Source organism: Harmonia axyridis, chromosome 5, assembly GCF_914767665.1.
Source record: "Harmonia axyridis chromosome 5, icHarAxyr1.1, whole genome shotgun sequence".
NCBI lineage: Eukaryota > Metazoa > Arthropoda > Insecta > Coleoptera > Coccinellidae > Harmonia > Harmonia axyridis.
In genome coordinates, this window is record NC_059505.1 from 30,825,207 (window position 1) to 30,841,393 (window position 16,187).

At 33.8% G+C, this 16,187-nt stretch overlaps 1 protein-coding gene across 4 annotated transcripts in view; it reads right to left on the reverse strand.

Annotated features, from left to right (window-relative positions):
• Positions 1–16,187, reverse strand: part of LOC123681355 (rho guanine nucleotide exchange factor 10) — a 112,381-nt gene continuing 96,194 nt past the window's right edge. For all 4 annotated transcript variants that reach the window (XM_045619723.1, XM_045619726.1, XM_045619725.1 and 1 more), the window contains 8 exons: positions 9,182–9,362; positions 5,750–6,002; positions 4,421–4,597; positions 4,060–4,356; positions 3,794–3,886; positions 3,444–3,668; positions 2,603–3,298; positions 1–2,073 (listed from right to left, as the gene is read on the reverse strand). In XM_045619723.1, the coding sequence (XP_045475679.1) occupies positions 217–2,073; positions 2,603–3,298; positions 3,444–3,668; positions 3,794–3,886; positions 4,060–4,356; positions 4,421–4,597; positions 5,750–6,002; positions 9,182–9,362 (3,779 nt within the window). In that variant the 3' untranslated portion in view covers positions 1–216. The remainder of the gene's footprint in view (positions 2,074–2,602; positions 3,299–3,443; positions 3,669–3,793; positions 3,887–4,059; positions 4,357–4,420; positions 4,598–5,749; positions 6,003–9,181; positions 9,363–16,187) is intronic.

Consider the following 16,187-nt stretch of genomic DNA (forward strand, 5'->3'; position numbering starts at 1 on the left):
TCAACATGATATTTATTATAAAATATACAATATTTTCTTACAAATATCCTTATTCAAATTTTGAAATGCTGAAAATAAATAAATATAGTCTTGTAACAAATAAGTTAAAATATATATCTAAAAATCTCTAAAAATAGGGTATGTGAATTTTTACAGAAATTGTGGACATTTCAAACAGAACATTCAAACTTCTTTGACAATTTTGATTATTTTTCATCACAATTTCAACTCCCATATCACAAGATGAGCATCGGTACTATTAGTATCCCTAAAAATAGATGCATTTTTAGATTTATCGGCAGAGCAGCAAGGTTGCCTCCAGTTGACATAACCTCTTCCACCCATTATGGTAATTACTGTTTTACGAGTATTGCTATCTACAACATTTTTACTTGAAGTTTTCAAACTGGCTCCTTTATTATTGCAAATCTTAGAACTAGTATTTTGATTAACAACAGAAACTCTTTCTGTATTTTCATTTTCTCTAACCTCATCTACAGAATTGTGTTCACAAACATCGTCTAAATGTCTGCTTGCATTTGAATTGTTTCGTGAGACACTTTGTCCATGTTTAACAGCCATACTTTCTTCACTTCCTGAGGAAGTAAATATGCTCGAAGATTTGGAATCCACAGACCAATTAGATAGGTCTAAAGATCTTGGCCTGCTGACCTTCATTTTCAGTCGACGATCTAATGTACTAACTTTATTAGGTATAGCTGCCAATTCTGGATCACTTCTTCTTGCTGATTCGTAAATTGCATCTGTGAGCATATTTTCTTCTTCTTCATAACCTTTTATATACATTAATTCTCCATACAATCCGTATACATCACATGTATCACCAGAACTTTGGGATGATGTACTGCTGGTTGAGAATATCGATCCAACATTACCGAAACTTCTTGGCAATGTTTTAGAAAGCCGTGATACATCACTTTCCTTCGATCTTCTTCTGCGGAGAACAACTGGACTAGTTGAATTACTATATTTGAATTTCGAGCTGGCATCTGAAGTGTCAGACAATTGTTTCTCAATTTTTGGTCTTTCAGAAGCTTTCTCATCTGTGTTTTTATCACCTAGCTCATTATTTTGAGATTCCTCTTTTTTTAATTCTTTAATAGTTTTGATTTGGCTGCTATAGTTCTTTGGCTGTAGTGATATTAAAAATGATATTGGTCCAAAATGAGCATGGTAGGAAATATTCACCCTACCACTTATGATCGGAACACCTTCTAGTCGAGGTAAAGGTATTGTTAGAATTATTCCTACATTAGTTCCTACCCAAAGTAAACCTTTACATGCTAATAAGGCAGTGACGTATACTTGAGATCTCCCATTCAAGTTTGACACTCGTGTAACATTTGACGCTATATTGATGTCTTGTAAATGTTTAAAAGTCTCTGTATGGTAGAGGCAAACAGTGCTTGAATGTTTCAAAGAAATCCATAAACCTATTCCACTGTGTGCCATCAAATTGATAGGCCCTGAATGTTCGTGTACATGGAAATTTTTCTGAATTTCGCCAGAAATTGCATTTAGAACGAATACTTTATTTCCACACGAAGCATAAATATTAGTGTTTATTGGTAGGAGACTGCTAATGGGTTCAGTCCCCAAATTCAAAGTTTGAGGGTTTTGGAGCTGCCATGTTAAGCTACTGGGATCTCTTACGAATATGATTAATGTTCCATTGTTCAAGGCTACAAATACATTGTCATAATGATATTTTATTTCGTTTACACCATCTAGAACTGTGGTACTTCCAATCTCCTCCAACCGTTCAGCATCATCGGCAGAATAAAGAATGATTCTCCTACTCTTAGTACCAATCCAAACTGTATCACATTGTTGACTATGGTTACCTTTAACAAATTCCATTGATACAACTTCTGTTTCTGTTAATGGAAAAGAGGCAATTTCTTTAAAAGTGCCTGTGTGTTGTTGGTGCTGTGCCATTATTGTGATTAAGCTACTTGCTCCATTCCATGTGCTTGTCCACAAATAACTTTGGTTGTGCCTCCTCTTAGTAGTCTTTGGTAAATTTAAAGTGAAGTAGCATCCACAACGAACCTAAAACAAGTTAAATATTGTAATCAAATTTCATTGATGCTTAAATCTAATATAATAATAGGCTAGATGACAGTATCAAAGAATCCAAGAACTAATAGTCTTACAGAATAATATATTCAAAAGAATTCTAGAAAATAGCAGTGATTTCATTTGAACGTTGAGAATAATAAGATTTTCCCGTGTGTGACCCATAGTAGTAGAAATTTGGCTTCCCCTATCATTGGTTGAAATTCAAACATCCCTTGTGGTCATGTGACATCAGGTCAATCTTTCTCTCTAATGTTAGAGACAATGCTCTGCATTGCATGACCGCTCAAGTATGTATTAATAGATCATTGAACTCTATGATACTTATAAGTTTTTTTAGCGCTAGATTCAAATTAAATAGAAAAAAGCACGATAATTTGCCTTAAAACTTGAGCCTATTGCCCAAAAAATGTTTTTTAGGAGTTGATAGACGTATTCCTACATTAAAGAAGGAGGTTGAAAATCTGTTATCTAGCCTATTAATTGAAATCAACAGGCTTACCTCTGTTTGATGCTGTGATCTATATATACAATGGGACCTCACAAATAACGGCATCTTTGTCGAAGGCCTGTGTTCTTGTTCCGGTATCTCCCAGGCAGGTGAATTATTTGCATCCAAAGCCAACTGCGCCAGTCGAAGTTCAGTTATCCAGTCACTCTTAATAGATGAATTATCCGTCTGGAAAGTTAATTTTTCTTCTTTTCCTTTAGTTCTCACAACTAGTTGCAAACAACAAGAGTCCATCCAAGCTATCTCCTCATCTTTCTCTTGAATAGAATTCTGTATATTGTTGAGAATCCTTCTGGCATTTTCTACATTCATGTTAGGATATGAACCTTTCAGTGTTCCCACAAGATCGGCTACCCTCCTCATTATTTCGTAATCATGCATAAGATTGCTCATTTCTGAACACAAACTTGTTACATCTTGAGGTTGAGATCCATCATAGGAGTTGTTCGATTTTAAACTACCTCCTTTGTTTAGCCCTCCTGCCAGAACCCTGCTCAACGTTGGGGAAGTGCCAGAATCTATGACTTCAATATCCGATACTGGGCAAGTCCATTTGAGGCTCAGTCTTTCACTTGATCCAAAATCATCAGATACTTTCGGCGATACTGATACACACACCACCAAATCATTCAGAAGCAGAAGTCGTCTACTCTTTGCTTTAACAATACTTCCATTCTGGTTATACTCCTGAAAAGCAAAGTAATAAATCAATTTATTCAATTGAATATTATAAGGAAATCCATATTGCATATTGGAAAACTTAAATGTTACATTGTTGAGGATAGTTATTTGAGTACTCTGAAGACATCAACTGACTTTTAAATGAACTTACAATTTGGGTTATGTTGTCTTCTCTCAACAGGTATCGATTTCCATCTGATAACGGTCTTGCAGAAAATTTGCCGCTGATATTTCTGAGCATTTCCTTGAAAGCTTGGTACTGCTCTGATTCTCTTTTTCTCTCATTGAGCATTTCTGCCAGAGATTCTAATTGTGTAAGAGCTAACTGCAAGGACATACGATCATGATGTCCTTTTGGAGTATGCTTGAGCAGATCCTGAAATAGAAAACGATGAAATATATTCATTCAAATCTTATCAAATCTGATTCAGAACAATTTTTGAATAAGGATTTTCTCTGGGCTTTTTAACTAGAATTTCTCATGTTAGATGAAATATTTACCTGCAAAAATAGTATGAACTGTGGAAACCTCTGAACTGGCTTCACCATTAATCCAAAAAATGACAGACGATCTTGAGAGCTGATTTGTTTGACCTGAAAAATCAAAACATAATTTTTGAATGAAAAAAGATATTAAAAAAAATGATCATATTTTCATTTTGGATCCAGCATGGATTTCAAACCACAATGAAGGATAAGATTCTTCGATAAATGTTTATCCGAAGATTTTTCTGTTGGTACTGTATATATAAATCGAAATTACTCACTTTGAGGAAATCCGCTAGAGCTGATTTTCTCTTAGCTTCCATTTTGGCTAGATCCATGGCTATGGAGAAGTTATTGATGAAACCGCTATAAATATCTAATACTATTGCTTTGGAGAATGATGCTATGAATACATCTCCAATTTTTTCTTCGGCATCCCAATTTTTTATACACTCTGCTAGAGCTATTCTGAACAAAGTATGGCACTGAAGAATTTCTGAAAGTCTGTAGAACAAGGTGGATATCTTTGAATTGCTAAGGATAGGTGGGTTGCTTTCCTCAAGTGGTTTCTTATAGTCCTAAAAACAAAAAGAAAAGTTGAATAGATATCATACCTTTTTTGGTAATGAAAAAATAACTTACATTTACAAGCCTTTGAAGAGTAGCAACATATGAATTTTCACTATGTACAATTGCAGCTACAATCATCCTCCTCTTTATTTGTTGTGGACTTAAATGTGGAGGTGGTGAAGGTAAGCTAGGTGGCTGCTGCCTTCGTTGTTGTGTGGTACAGTTTGGAAAGCAACTTTCCTCTTCGACCTGTAGATATGAAAAAAATTCTCAAATAAAATGTTTCCCTTTGTATGTATGATTAATATTAAATTAATATCTTAAAGGAAAGTTAAAAAGATGTTCTTCATATTTCCAATCACTAGTTTTAACTTCATACATCTTTGAATGACTAATAGCCCCTGAGAAATGAAATTATATTTTAGTGAAGAATTTACAATCAAATACTGGTTTGTGTGAAACTAAAGGAGAATTTGCAAGTTGAATCAAAGAGAAAAATTTCAAATTGGATTATACATATGATATACATATAATTGAATAGAGAGTATATCTTCAGAAGAAAATTGAGGATTTGTAATGGAAATAATAATAAAATAATAAATTTTTGTAATGGAATATCATTAAAACGTCACATTTCGAAGATACAATTCCAATCTTTTATTTGCAAAAAAAAATTAATTATCTGAGGAAAAGTAAATATGGCGATTTAAAATTTGAAGCGTTTTGTTCCCATTGCACAATAAGGCAAAATTGATTGCAGATCTGTCATGTTATATTTTTTGATGGTTTGGTTGTCCAATGTATCCTACAGGCGCTATTGTCACTTTGTGCAGCCGTAACGAAACGATTGAACCATTTATGAAACCTTAATTAAAGAAGTTTCTGCAGGTAATTTGAAAAAATCATGATTAAAACCCATAAAAATTAAGTTTAAATTTGCAATTTGGAACAGCAGTTCATTCTTCTTTAAAAATTTTGGTTCAATTCGGTAAGCAAGGTTGATTAACGAAAATAAATGATGGAAGATACTGAAAATGAATTTGACGACATTTTTCGCAGAGTTTGGTGGATGTGTGTAATATGATATACATATAGAATAAAGTAGTTTCTCTTGAATGAATCATCAGAATAAAAACCTACACAATTATATTTAAGGAGTCATCATTTAGTGTGGGGGCGATTACTTCAAGGTAGGAGCGAATTATATGAATACTTAATCACTTTCCAAAATAAATATACTCAAATGAAAATGAACATATGGATTTCGCAAGGTAGCAGGCATGCTTCTAATATTTTTGCTTGCGGAATTGAACATGAGAACGACTGACAAGGTGTTGGATAAGCAACAGAAAATAATACAGAGATAAAAGTAAATAAAGTGAAAAATCAAGTCACACAAACCTCAGGTAGAAGAGGCATTTTATGCCTTGTTTGGGGTGATTTAGGTATGGTTGGTATTTCGGCATTTTCAATATCATACTGATGACAACTTCCTCTTCTTATCGAAAACCACCTGGAAAGGCGACCTTGGTTGTTTGGGTCCACTGGCAGTGTACCATCTAGTGAAAGACGGTGTCCATTGGAAGAACCACCCCTTAATTTATCACAGAGGGTGAGAGCCTTATTGAAGGTATTCCTTAATTGCCCATTATTCCTGAAAAAAAATTAATTAATATTAATATTATTATTAATATTAATTATATCATTTTATAATATTACAACTGAAGTGAAGGGTATCTCAATAAGAGAGCCACATTGAAAAAATTTCACCCAGGTATTTCTCCCAATGACGAGGAGGATACCTTAGACCAGATTTTTTTTAAGAAACAAAATTTTTCAATTTGAAAATATATTTTAATTTTTTGTGTTGTGCCCCTGAAAGCAATAGTTTACACCTTTGTGTGTCGTTAAGTGTCTGGATTATTATTTTTAGAACTAGATGGAAGAATAAATGACAGAGAAATTCAGTTGAAGAGAATTGGCGCAACATTGCTGACCATAAGGTTAAATTGAGAACAACTCAAGGTGGTTAACTAGATAATTAGACGCTCAGAAGCGTGCATCAAAAGTAATGTACAAAATTTTGAAAAAATTTTGTGGACACGACTGTTGTATTGAAACTTATTGAAAAAAATATTTGGTATTTCTTTTTGGGTTTTCAAATGAACTTTAAAACCCTGTAAATACAAAACTAAGCCTTTTTGGCCTAACAACAAATAAAACACTAACATAAATATGTTTTTTTTAATTCTGGATTTATGGTGAACGTGTGACGGTTTACTTTCAGGACATCCTTCAGATAAAATAAAACAAAATAGATTGGCGGAAATTACATACTTTTTGTTTTAATTGATCAATTTATTTTAACATTTCCAATTATGGAATACCATATTAAACCTTTGAATGTTGCACTTTCCACCTTCTGCAAATATAGAAAATGTACATGGTTGAGGCGATAATTAATAATAATAATAATAACCTTTATTCAACTGAATGAAATCACTCTGGTTTGCATGTATGAGAGTCTTTAGAACAAACTTACTAATTAATTTATAATATATTTATTAATCTTGTTGAATTTCGAATGAATCTTTCAATCAATCTATTCATTCTGTGCTTGCATACTTAATTAGTGTGTGGTCCAATACATCAGTTAGCAATTTACAGAGGCTACAAATATTGCAAAATCGAGCTTTGAAGGCTATATACAATTTACCAAATGATACTCCAACAACTGAGTTATATGACACCCTGAAGATACCCAATATGAAGGTCACAAAGGTCGTTGAGCAGTGTAAACTAATGTACAAGTTGGAGCATGGCCTGCTCGAATTCAACACGGAACTCAAAAAAAGATTAGACGTACATAATTACCAGTCAAGACAAATAAACAATTACCTTACCATCTAGATAATATAAGGACAAATAGAGCCAAAAATTCACCGATCTATCAGGCTGCAATGGAATACAGCAACTTACCAGAAGAAGTAAAGAAGAAAGAATCTTTAAAATTACTCAATAGATCACTTAAAAATTATAAAATGACTCATTCATCATAGGTGTTTTTTACTTTAACCTTATACTAATTTTTGCGAAACATTCTATGTGAACATCAATGTATTGATGATTTGTAGAATGATGTATCAAATAAATAAATCGTTTCAAATCGTTCAAACCAGGTTTTGTACTGGTATGAAATCAGTTATTTTTGCATAAATTAGTTTCAAAGTTAGTTCCGCAGTTTATTTTATGCCGTCTATTAGAAATAGATGTAGTTACTACAATAATTACTCCGTCAATAATGTCCTCTATAGTAGTTATAATAGTTTATACGTTCTGCAGTATACATATGTTAGTGTCTGTACAGTTCGGAACTAGTTCTGAACGTTTTGTTAAAAAACTTGTAATGTAATTTATTTAACTGATCGAAACCGTTATTTTTTTCTCAAAACCTGTGGCCCATGAGAATTCTCCATAGATCACATCATATAAAACCAGTTTAAATGGGTGCATCCAAAGCGTTTAAACGAACGAACCAAACAAGATGAATCATCCTGGCCGCTTCGATTGCATTCGAAGGCTTTGTTTGCTTAGTAATTTATGCACTGACCTTGAATGTCAAGTGATTTCTTCAAAGGAGGATAATGGTATGCTAATCGCCTAGAAGTAATCTATTATGGCATGTTTGATAATTTCACTCTCTATTAATAACCTATAATCGATCGATTCAATCGTTTGTGGGTTTAAAAGGTCTTAAGTAGGGGTTTCTTCAGTGCGCCAAGAGACCAATATGTCTTTAATACAGCTCTTAGCACTGATTGGAATTGAATCACTAAGTAGTTACAATCCATCTGAAGTCAAGAGTCTGCTTCAAGGAAGTTAATTAATCACTTGGAATAAACATTTTCTATAGGGTGGCCCAACAACAAATTTAACATATTTACCAGTATAAAATAGGTGTATATGAATATTAGGCAAATTGAAAAGTCCCTGGTCTGATGCACAGTTGGCGGTAGTTGGTACCAACCTTCAAACGATACGTGTCAAAATTTGACAGCAGTCCGACCATTAGTTTGTGAGATATTGCGTTGTGAGTGTAGCTACTTTTGTTATTTGAAAAAAGATGGAAAAAAAAGAATTTCATGTACTGATAAAATATTCCTTTTTGGGAAAAAATACAGTTGGAGCTAAGTCTTGGCCGTGTCACAAATCAATGGAAACAATGGCAAAATTACATGAATTGGGCTACGAATTGCTTCTGCATCCACCGTATTCGCCAGATCTGATCCCTAGCGACTTTTTCCTGTTCTCAAACCTCAAAAGAATGCTCCCTGGAAAGACATTTAGCGCCAATGAGGAAGTTATCGCCGAAACTGAGGCCTATTTTTAAGCGAAAAACCGATCTTACTACAAAAATGGTATCGAAAAGTTGGAAGATCGCTATAATCACTGTATCGCCCTCGAAGGCAACTATATTGAATAATAAAATCGAATTTTGCCAAAAAAATGTGTTTTACTATGGTAGGCCGGGGACTTTTCAATTGGCCTGTTAATATGAATGTAATGAGTCAAAGTAATCTTCACAATTGATAAATAATCTTAAAGGAAAAGGTTGAATCAACAATGAAAAAAAAAACATTGTTGTATATGATACTCCATATTTATGCGAATTGAACATTTTCAATTGTTATGTGCTAAATAAATACTACTGAATAATTTTAGACGATAGGAAAAAATTTGTCAAATTACTAATTCTGTTTCATTATACATAATGATAATTGATGATACCTATCAAGATTCCACTTATTCCTTTATGATAAAACAACAACTTACCTATTTCTATCACTTTCTTCGTCAGAAGAGATCTCATGGTCAGATCCAGAGCACCAGCTTTCTTCTGAGCTTCTCTGAGAGAGATTACGTTGAAAATTATGTCCATGACCCGTATGGGTCAGAGGTATCCTTTTATCACATGATGTATCTTCCCATAGACCAGATTGCATACGAGGTTCATCTGGAAAAATGAAAATAATAGTTAAGTCTTTGAACTTTCACCAGGTAACACAAGCTATAGATCATTACAAAATACATATTTGGATAAAATGCAAGATAAAAGTTTATCGAGCTTGTTCGTATGCCCATTTAGATTAAAATCTATCACTTCTTCCAGAGAGATTACATAAGTAATATGAAGACCGGTCATCCATTCAGATGTTGATCCTACCTAGTGCTGAATGGCAGTGATGATTCTTTGTCGATATAACGGGTGATTTTTTTCGAGGTATATAACTTTAAGTTGGCATTACTGTTCAAGATGGCTACCGATTTAACAGCTGTCTAGTGATTTATTCTCAGTTTGGTTTGGCAATTCATCATGAATAGACTCACGCCTGAACAACGCTTGCAAATAGTGCAATTTTATTTCGAAAATAATGGTTCTGTGCGGAATATGTATCGCGCACTACATCCATTTTATTTTGTTTAGCGATGAAGCGCACTTCTGGTTGAATGGCTACGTCAACAAACAAAACTGCCGCATTTGGAGTGAAGCTAATCCTCAAGTGTATGTCGAAGCACCTTTACATCCAGAAAAACTGACTGTTTGGTGCGCTTTATGGGCTGGTGGAATAATTGGTGCGTACTTCTTCAAAATCGATGATGGCCAGAACGTTGCAGTCAATGGTGATCGGTAGAGAGCCATGATTACTAACTTTTTCATTCCTGAATTGAACAACCATGATGTCCAGGAGCTGTGGTTCCAACAAGATGGCGTAACGTGTCACATAGCTCGTGCCACAATCGATTTATTGAAAGACACGTTTGGTGACCGCCTAATTTCACGTTTTGGACCTGTGAATTGGCTCCAAGATCTTGTGATTTAACACCGCTAGACTACTTTCTGTGGGGCTATGTAAAGTCATTGGCCTATGCGGATAAGCCACAAACCCTTGACCATTTGGAAGACAACATTCGCCGTGTTATTGCCGATATACGGCCACAAATGTTGGAAAAACTCATCGAAAATTGGACGTCCAGATTGGACTACATCCGAGCCAGCCGTGGCGGTCATATGCCAGAAATCATATTTAAAATGTAATGCCACAAGATTTTCTTGCGGATAAATAAAATTCATATCAATCGATTAATCCATCGTTGTTTTATTGCAATTTAAAGTTCTATAGCTCTAAAAAAAACACCCTTTATTTACATAACTTATCATAGTACTCATGATGTTTCATGATCACTCACAGTTGTACCAACTGAGTAGCAAAAAGACTATCAACAATCTCTTTGAGCAGATGACTCTTTATTAAATGTTCAGTTCTCTATACTTTTTTGACAGAATGTATCGCGAGTTGAATAGACAATGAGCAAAATAAACAAACTGAAATAAAGCAATAATAGAGTTTTATAAGCTCAACAATTGAGACGATCAGTGTAAAATAAACATTTCAATTCGCATGTGCTCAAAATCTGGAATTTTCACCATTTGTACCGCAATTGCAGTAGATTTATTTTGATGTTTCACGGTCTTCGACGATTGTTTAGTAGACTTATATATAAGCTGAGCGGAGGTTTATTACCTTTCAAACAACGGAAAACCTTTGAAGCAATGCTACTATCATTAATTTCAATGTTGCACATAAACAACGTTAACGTATAATGAGATGCAAAACGGATCATCCATGGTGAATCGAGTTATAGGTCTATGAATTTATTTAGTGTACAGAGGAACTTTTAGTTTGCATATCCAAGCATGATGTATTGCAAATTTCAAACAATAGTTCATTAATTATTAAATCAACCCATTCGAAATAGTTACTACTGAAATATTCTGAATTTTACAACCCTTAAATTATGTATTAGGTGTAGAATAACCAGCGTTATAAATAAAGGTGTAATGATGGTTATACATAATACAAGTCCCGAAGGCATTGATAATCTCCACGAGTTTAGAATTCAATTTGAATGTACGAGTATTATACATTATTTAATTATTTTCTCTAATTCACCAAATTTGTATTGGAATTAACGGAATGTTTCCATAACTCCATTGTTTTTGCATAAAAAAAAATGTTGGTAGAACTGTTTTCTTATCACAAATTTGACAGATAAAAGGAAAATCCGTGACAGAAAAGTTCCAATAATTAATAATGAATTTTAACCATGAAATCTATGTGAAACTAAGATATTAACGCACGATTTTTTTCCACAATGTGTGGCATAATGAACGGATTTGCCATTGAATTAGAAAAAATGATTTATATATAAACAATTTGTTAGTGTTTGAAATCCACAACTTCATATAAGAGATTACTGAAAATTGAAAAGGCAGTAAGAGCCTTTAATCTCTGTTCAAGTCCTATCACGGAATCTCTCAAATTAATAATAGCGAAGGAATTCAATTAACTCAATATGTCAGTGCCAAAAGCATATTCTTTGAGCAATTCTATTGGGCTGAATGAAAATGATGTCAGTCAGAAATTGTACAATAACCTGTAGCAACGACAACTGCCAGAAACATCGATATCCTTTTATAATAGAGTTATTGCCTCGTTTATTGGAATAAGCGCAGACTTCATTGAAAGATTCTGTAATAAGGAATTCTCTAAAGCGATTTCAATAGAATCTTTTTTATGTATCTCCTGCTGTTCACGACAGTATATTAATTGTACCAATGTATAATGCATATATCCTTCATACAATGATTGTATTAATACCACTGATTTCAATGTTGTTGATAAATAATTCAGTAAAAATTTCAAATTACAATGACTCATAAATAATAATGATAAAAATAATTGACATTATTGAGTAGTGGCATAATTTAATATTAAAGGTGGTCATTGAGGAGTTCACCAATTTGACAGAGAAATCAAGAAGTCTAAAGTGGTATATGAGACAATGAATCTCTGGTTTTCTGAATATCCAAAAAGACTTTCAGATGAACGGCAGACAAAAGGACACTATCGGTTCTTTTGAGTCGTACAAGCTCTAAGCTTGCCAACACTGAACAATTATTGAGAACTAAGAAGTGCAATGGCCCAAGATGTGAATCCTGTGGAACCCCAGAGTTGACTATGAGAATACTCATATTCACCTAGGTTGATCAACCGAATCTGATAGTACTGGATGAAAACAATATTAGGTAAATATTCTAACACAGCAAGTTCAGACACCTTTTTCTTAAAGAAACACCGTCTTGTTGTTCTCTCCTTTTCAAATTGCGCTTATGTTCTCTGGGATACTTGAACCGACTTCTAAATAATGTTATTAATAGATCATGTCAATCAGTTGACAATGAATTTCAGCTTCACTATGGGATGCAATGTTGATTTCGAAAACTCTGCTGGATAATTCGCTTCGGATAGTCTTGATTTCCGAAACGCTAAGCCTTCTATTTGAATATTTGCTATTACTCATACTATGGATGAAGCTCTGGTTTTCTGAATATTCGAAAAGAATTACAGATGAACAGCATACACAAGAACACAATCGATCATGTAAAGTTCTAAAAGCTCTAAGCTTGTTAACACTGAACAAATAATGAGTACTAAGAATTGCAGTGGCCCAAGATGTGAATCCTGTGGAAGCCCAGAGTGTACTATGATAATACCTATATTCACCTATGTTGATCAAATGGATCTGATAATACAGGTAGGACGAAAACCATATCAGGTAAACATTCTAATACAGCCAGATTAAACGCAAGAAGATTATGATATAAGTTTATCTTGAGCAAACCATTTCTCTAGTTTACAGATTGTGTTAATGTTCTCTAGGGATATTTGAACCGACTTGTAAATAATATTATCAATTAATCATGCCTATCAGTTGTAAACGATTTTCAGCTTCACATTATTATGGGATACACTGTTGATTTTGAAAACTCTGCTGGAAAATTCGCTTTGGATGGTCTTGATTTCCCAACCGCTAAGCCTTCTTTTTGAATAATTGCTATGACTCCTATAGATGAATCTCTGGTTTTCTGAATATTCAAAAAGACTTTCAGATGAACAGCATACAAGAGAACACAACCGAAGTTGTAAAAGCTCCAAGCTTGTAAACACTGAACAAATAATGAGAACTAAGAAGTGCAGTGACCCACGATGTGAACCCTGTGAAACCCCAGAGTTTACTATGACTATATTTGTATTTACCTATGTTGATATACTGAATATGATAGAATAGGAACCATGTCAGATAACCATTCTAACACAGCAAAATTAGACATAAGAAGATTAATATATTTTCTTTTTGAGAAAATAAGTTCTCTAGTTTACAGATTGTGTTAATGTCCTCTGGGAATAATTTGAATCGACTTCTAAATAATATTATCAATTAATCATGTCTATCAGTTGGAAATAATTTTCAGCTTCACATTATGGGGTAGGTACATAGTTGATTTCGAAAACTCTGCTGGAAAATACGCTTTGGCTGGTATTGATTACCAAACCGTTAATCCTTCTATTCAAATATTTGCCGTGACTCATATAGATATGCCCAAAAACAAATGGCAGATTATTCACCAGCAGTAGTAACCTCGTATGTTTCCATATCAGTTGGAAATGTGGTGAACATGTTTTAATTGCTCTTGATGTTCTGGATTCCGATAAAAACAGGCCGCTTCAATTAAAGCGAATTAAAGATACTTATATGAATATAAATACGTGAACACTGGGATGGTATAATTGGCCAATTCTGTGCCGGGTTACAAACAGAGGTCTTAATTGAAAACAGAGGAAGTTTTGTGTACGGCGACCATTCAAATGTCCAACATCCGGTGTTTGCTATTCGAATGCATTACGCGTGATATCACTCGAATTGTTTCCCATACACATCTACCAAATCAATTCGTACCTATTATTAGAGGCATACAGTTTTTTTTAAGGTTTATATCTCGGAAACCATTGATCGGATTTTTATTGAATTCTGTGTTTATATATTGGGTGATTCTTTAGGTCGTATGAAAAAAAAAAACGGAGTTTGACTGTTTTTTTCTGATAGCTTCTTCCCATCACAGGATATTCAACTTAAATTTGGCATTCCATCAAGCGATATGCTAATTTTGAAAGCAAATCTACAAGATTATATTTTTTCTGGAACAGTGTCCGCTTCTTTCGTTCAGAACTTTTTTTGGTGGACCACTGATAGTTCAGAAATGTGAAAAGAATCTTTGGTTCAGTACTCAACTTTTTGGCTTCTTGTACATAGGCGTACAACTTTGTTTCTGCCGTATTTTTTCCAAAATTCGAGGTTTTATTGTAAAAAAACTGGTTATACATTAATGATTCAAAAGTATTGCCTATCGCTGGCCACTACAAGTCCCCCAAATACTGAGCATGACCTTGGAACCGTGAATATTCGGTTTAGCCGCCATAGGTATTTGAGAGCATTCGATGAGCCTCAGCCTTATATCTGCGGCTGATAACGAGAAATTTGGCTCGTGAGCTGACATGTTCAATCGAGAATAACTTTATGATGCAGACACAAATCGTCTAATATTTCGATGGCGTAATGTTTACAAATACCTTAGCACTTGTATGACATCTACGATCTATTTATTTCAACTTCGATTCACCGCTTAGCCTTCTATCGCAAAACGTCGGAAGCAAAGTTCAAAAAATTGTACCAAATTTCAAACGAATCGGTTCAAGAATATTTATGATGTATTTTATAAATACCTCTATCTTATTTCAACGTCCCTATCTCAGAAACGAATCAATTCCGGACATCATATGCTCATAGGAACTCTATTCAAAACGATCTAACGAATCACCTTCTGGAATTTCGTACCTTATTTAGGAAACACTCAGTTGAAAATTGAGTTATTTCAAGAGAAAAAATGTTTTCCTGATTTGGAGGATAAGCAGCATTGGGTGGGTTCAGAGTCTGGACGGGAGACCGATGTTATGGAATTACTTAAACTTGAGAGTATTGAAAATTTAAGGAATATTTTGAAGACAAATGAAAATATTAACCATCCAATAGGCTCCTGATTTCACGTATTAAATTTCTTGAATAACACTTAATTTTGGGTTCGATAATATACCTATACATATATGTATTTGGAAAATCTAACAGTAATACTCGTGAACTAATTATTCGATATAGACTATCAACGTGAAGATTATAAAAAGAAACATAAATTTTTGGCAGCCTTATAATAGATACATTGATTACGTTATGAAGATCAGGTAGACCAAAGTGATAAATAGTAGTTAGTAGACATGAGGTCGAGGTGTTATAAAATACATTGCCAATTAGATTCTTGGACAACAAGTAGTGAATGCTTTCCTTTGGTCTCGACCGAGGAAAAAAATTCACATCCTGAAATTTTCAATCAAATAAAGAAAAAACACCTGCTTCAGAGTTTTTCTCAGAAACAGAAAAAATTAACTGCGATTGGACGGCACAGTAACAAAGCCTACATCGAAGGAAGCAAGTTCTTCTAACTCTTACATTCCAATTTTAAAGTTTCTGAAAGATATTACAAAGGCATAAAAGAGTAGGTTTAGAACATATTGAACAAACAAATTATGTTCAAACCATATCCAGAATATTTTTAACAAATCTTATTTCTTCCTAGTAGCCACCAGGAAGAAAATAATTATCTAATACCATCTACTTCCCTATATATATTTCAATTTAACAACAATGAGTGACAGCAATTCTATTTTCACTACAATTATCGCATAGTATTCTTGAGAAGTGATAATTACTACCTCGGTATTAATTATTATTGTTTGTATTGACTCTCAGTACCTCGTTGCTTCTGAACATTTCATCATATTTGATCACCTCATAGATATTTTTCGCATCGCATCATGTAAGTATA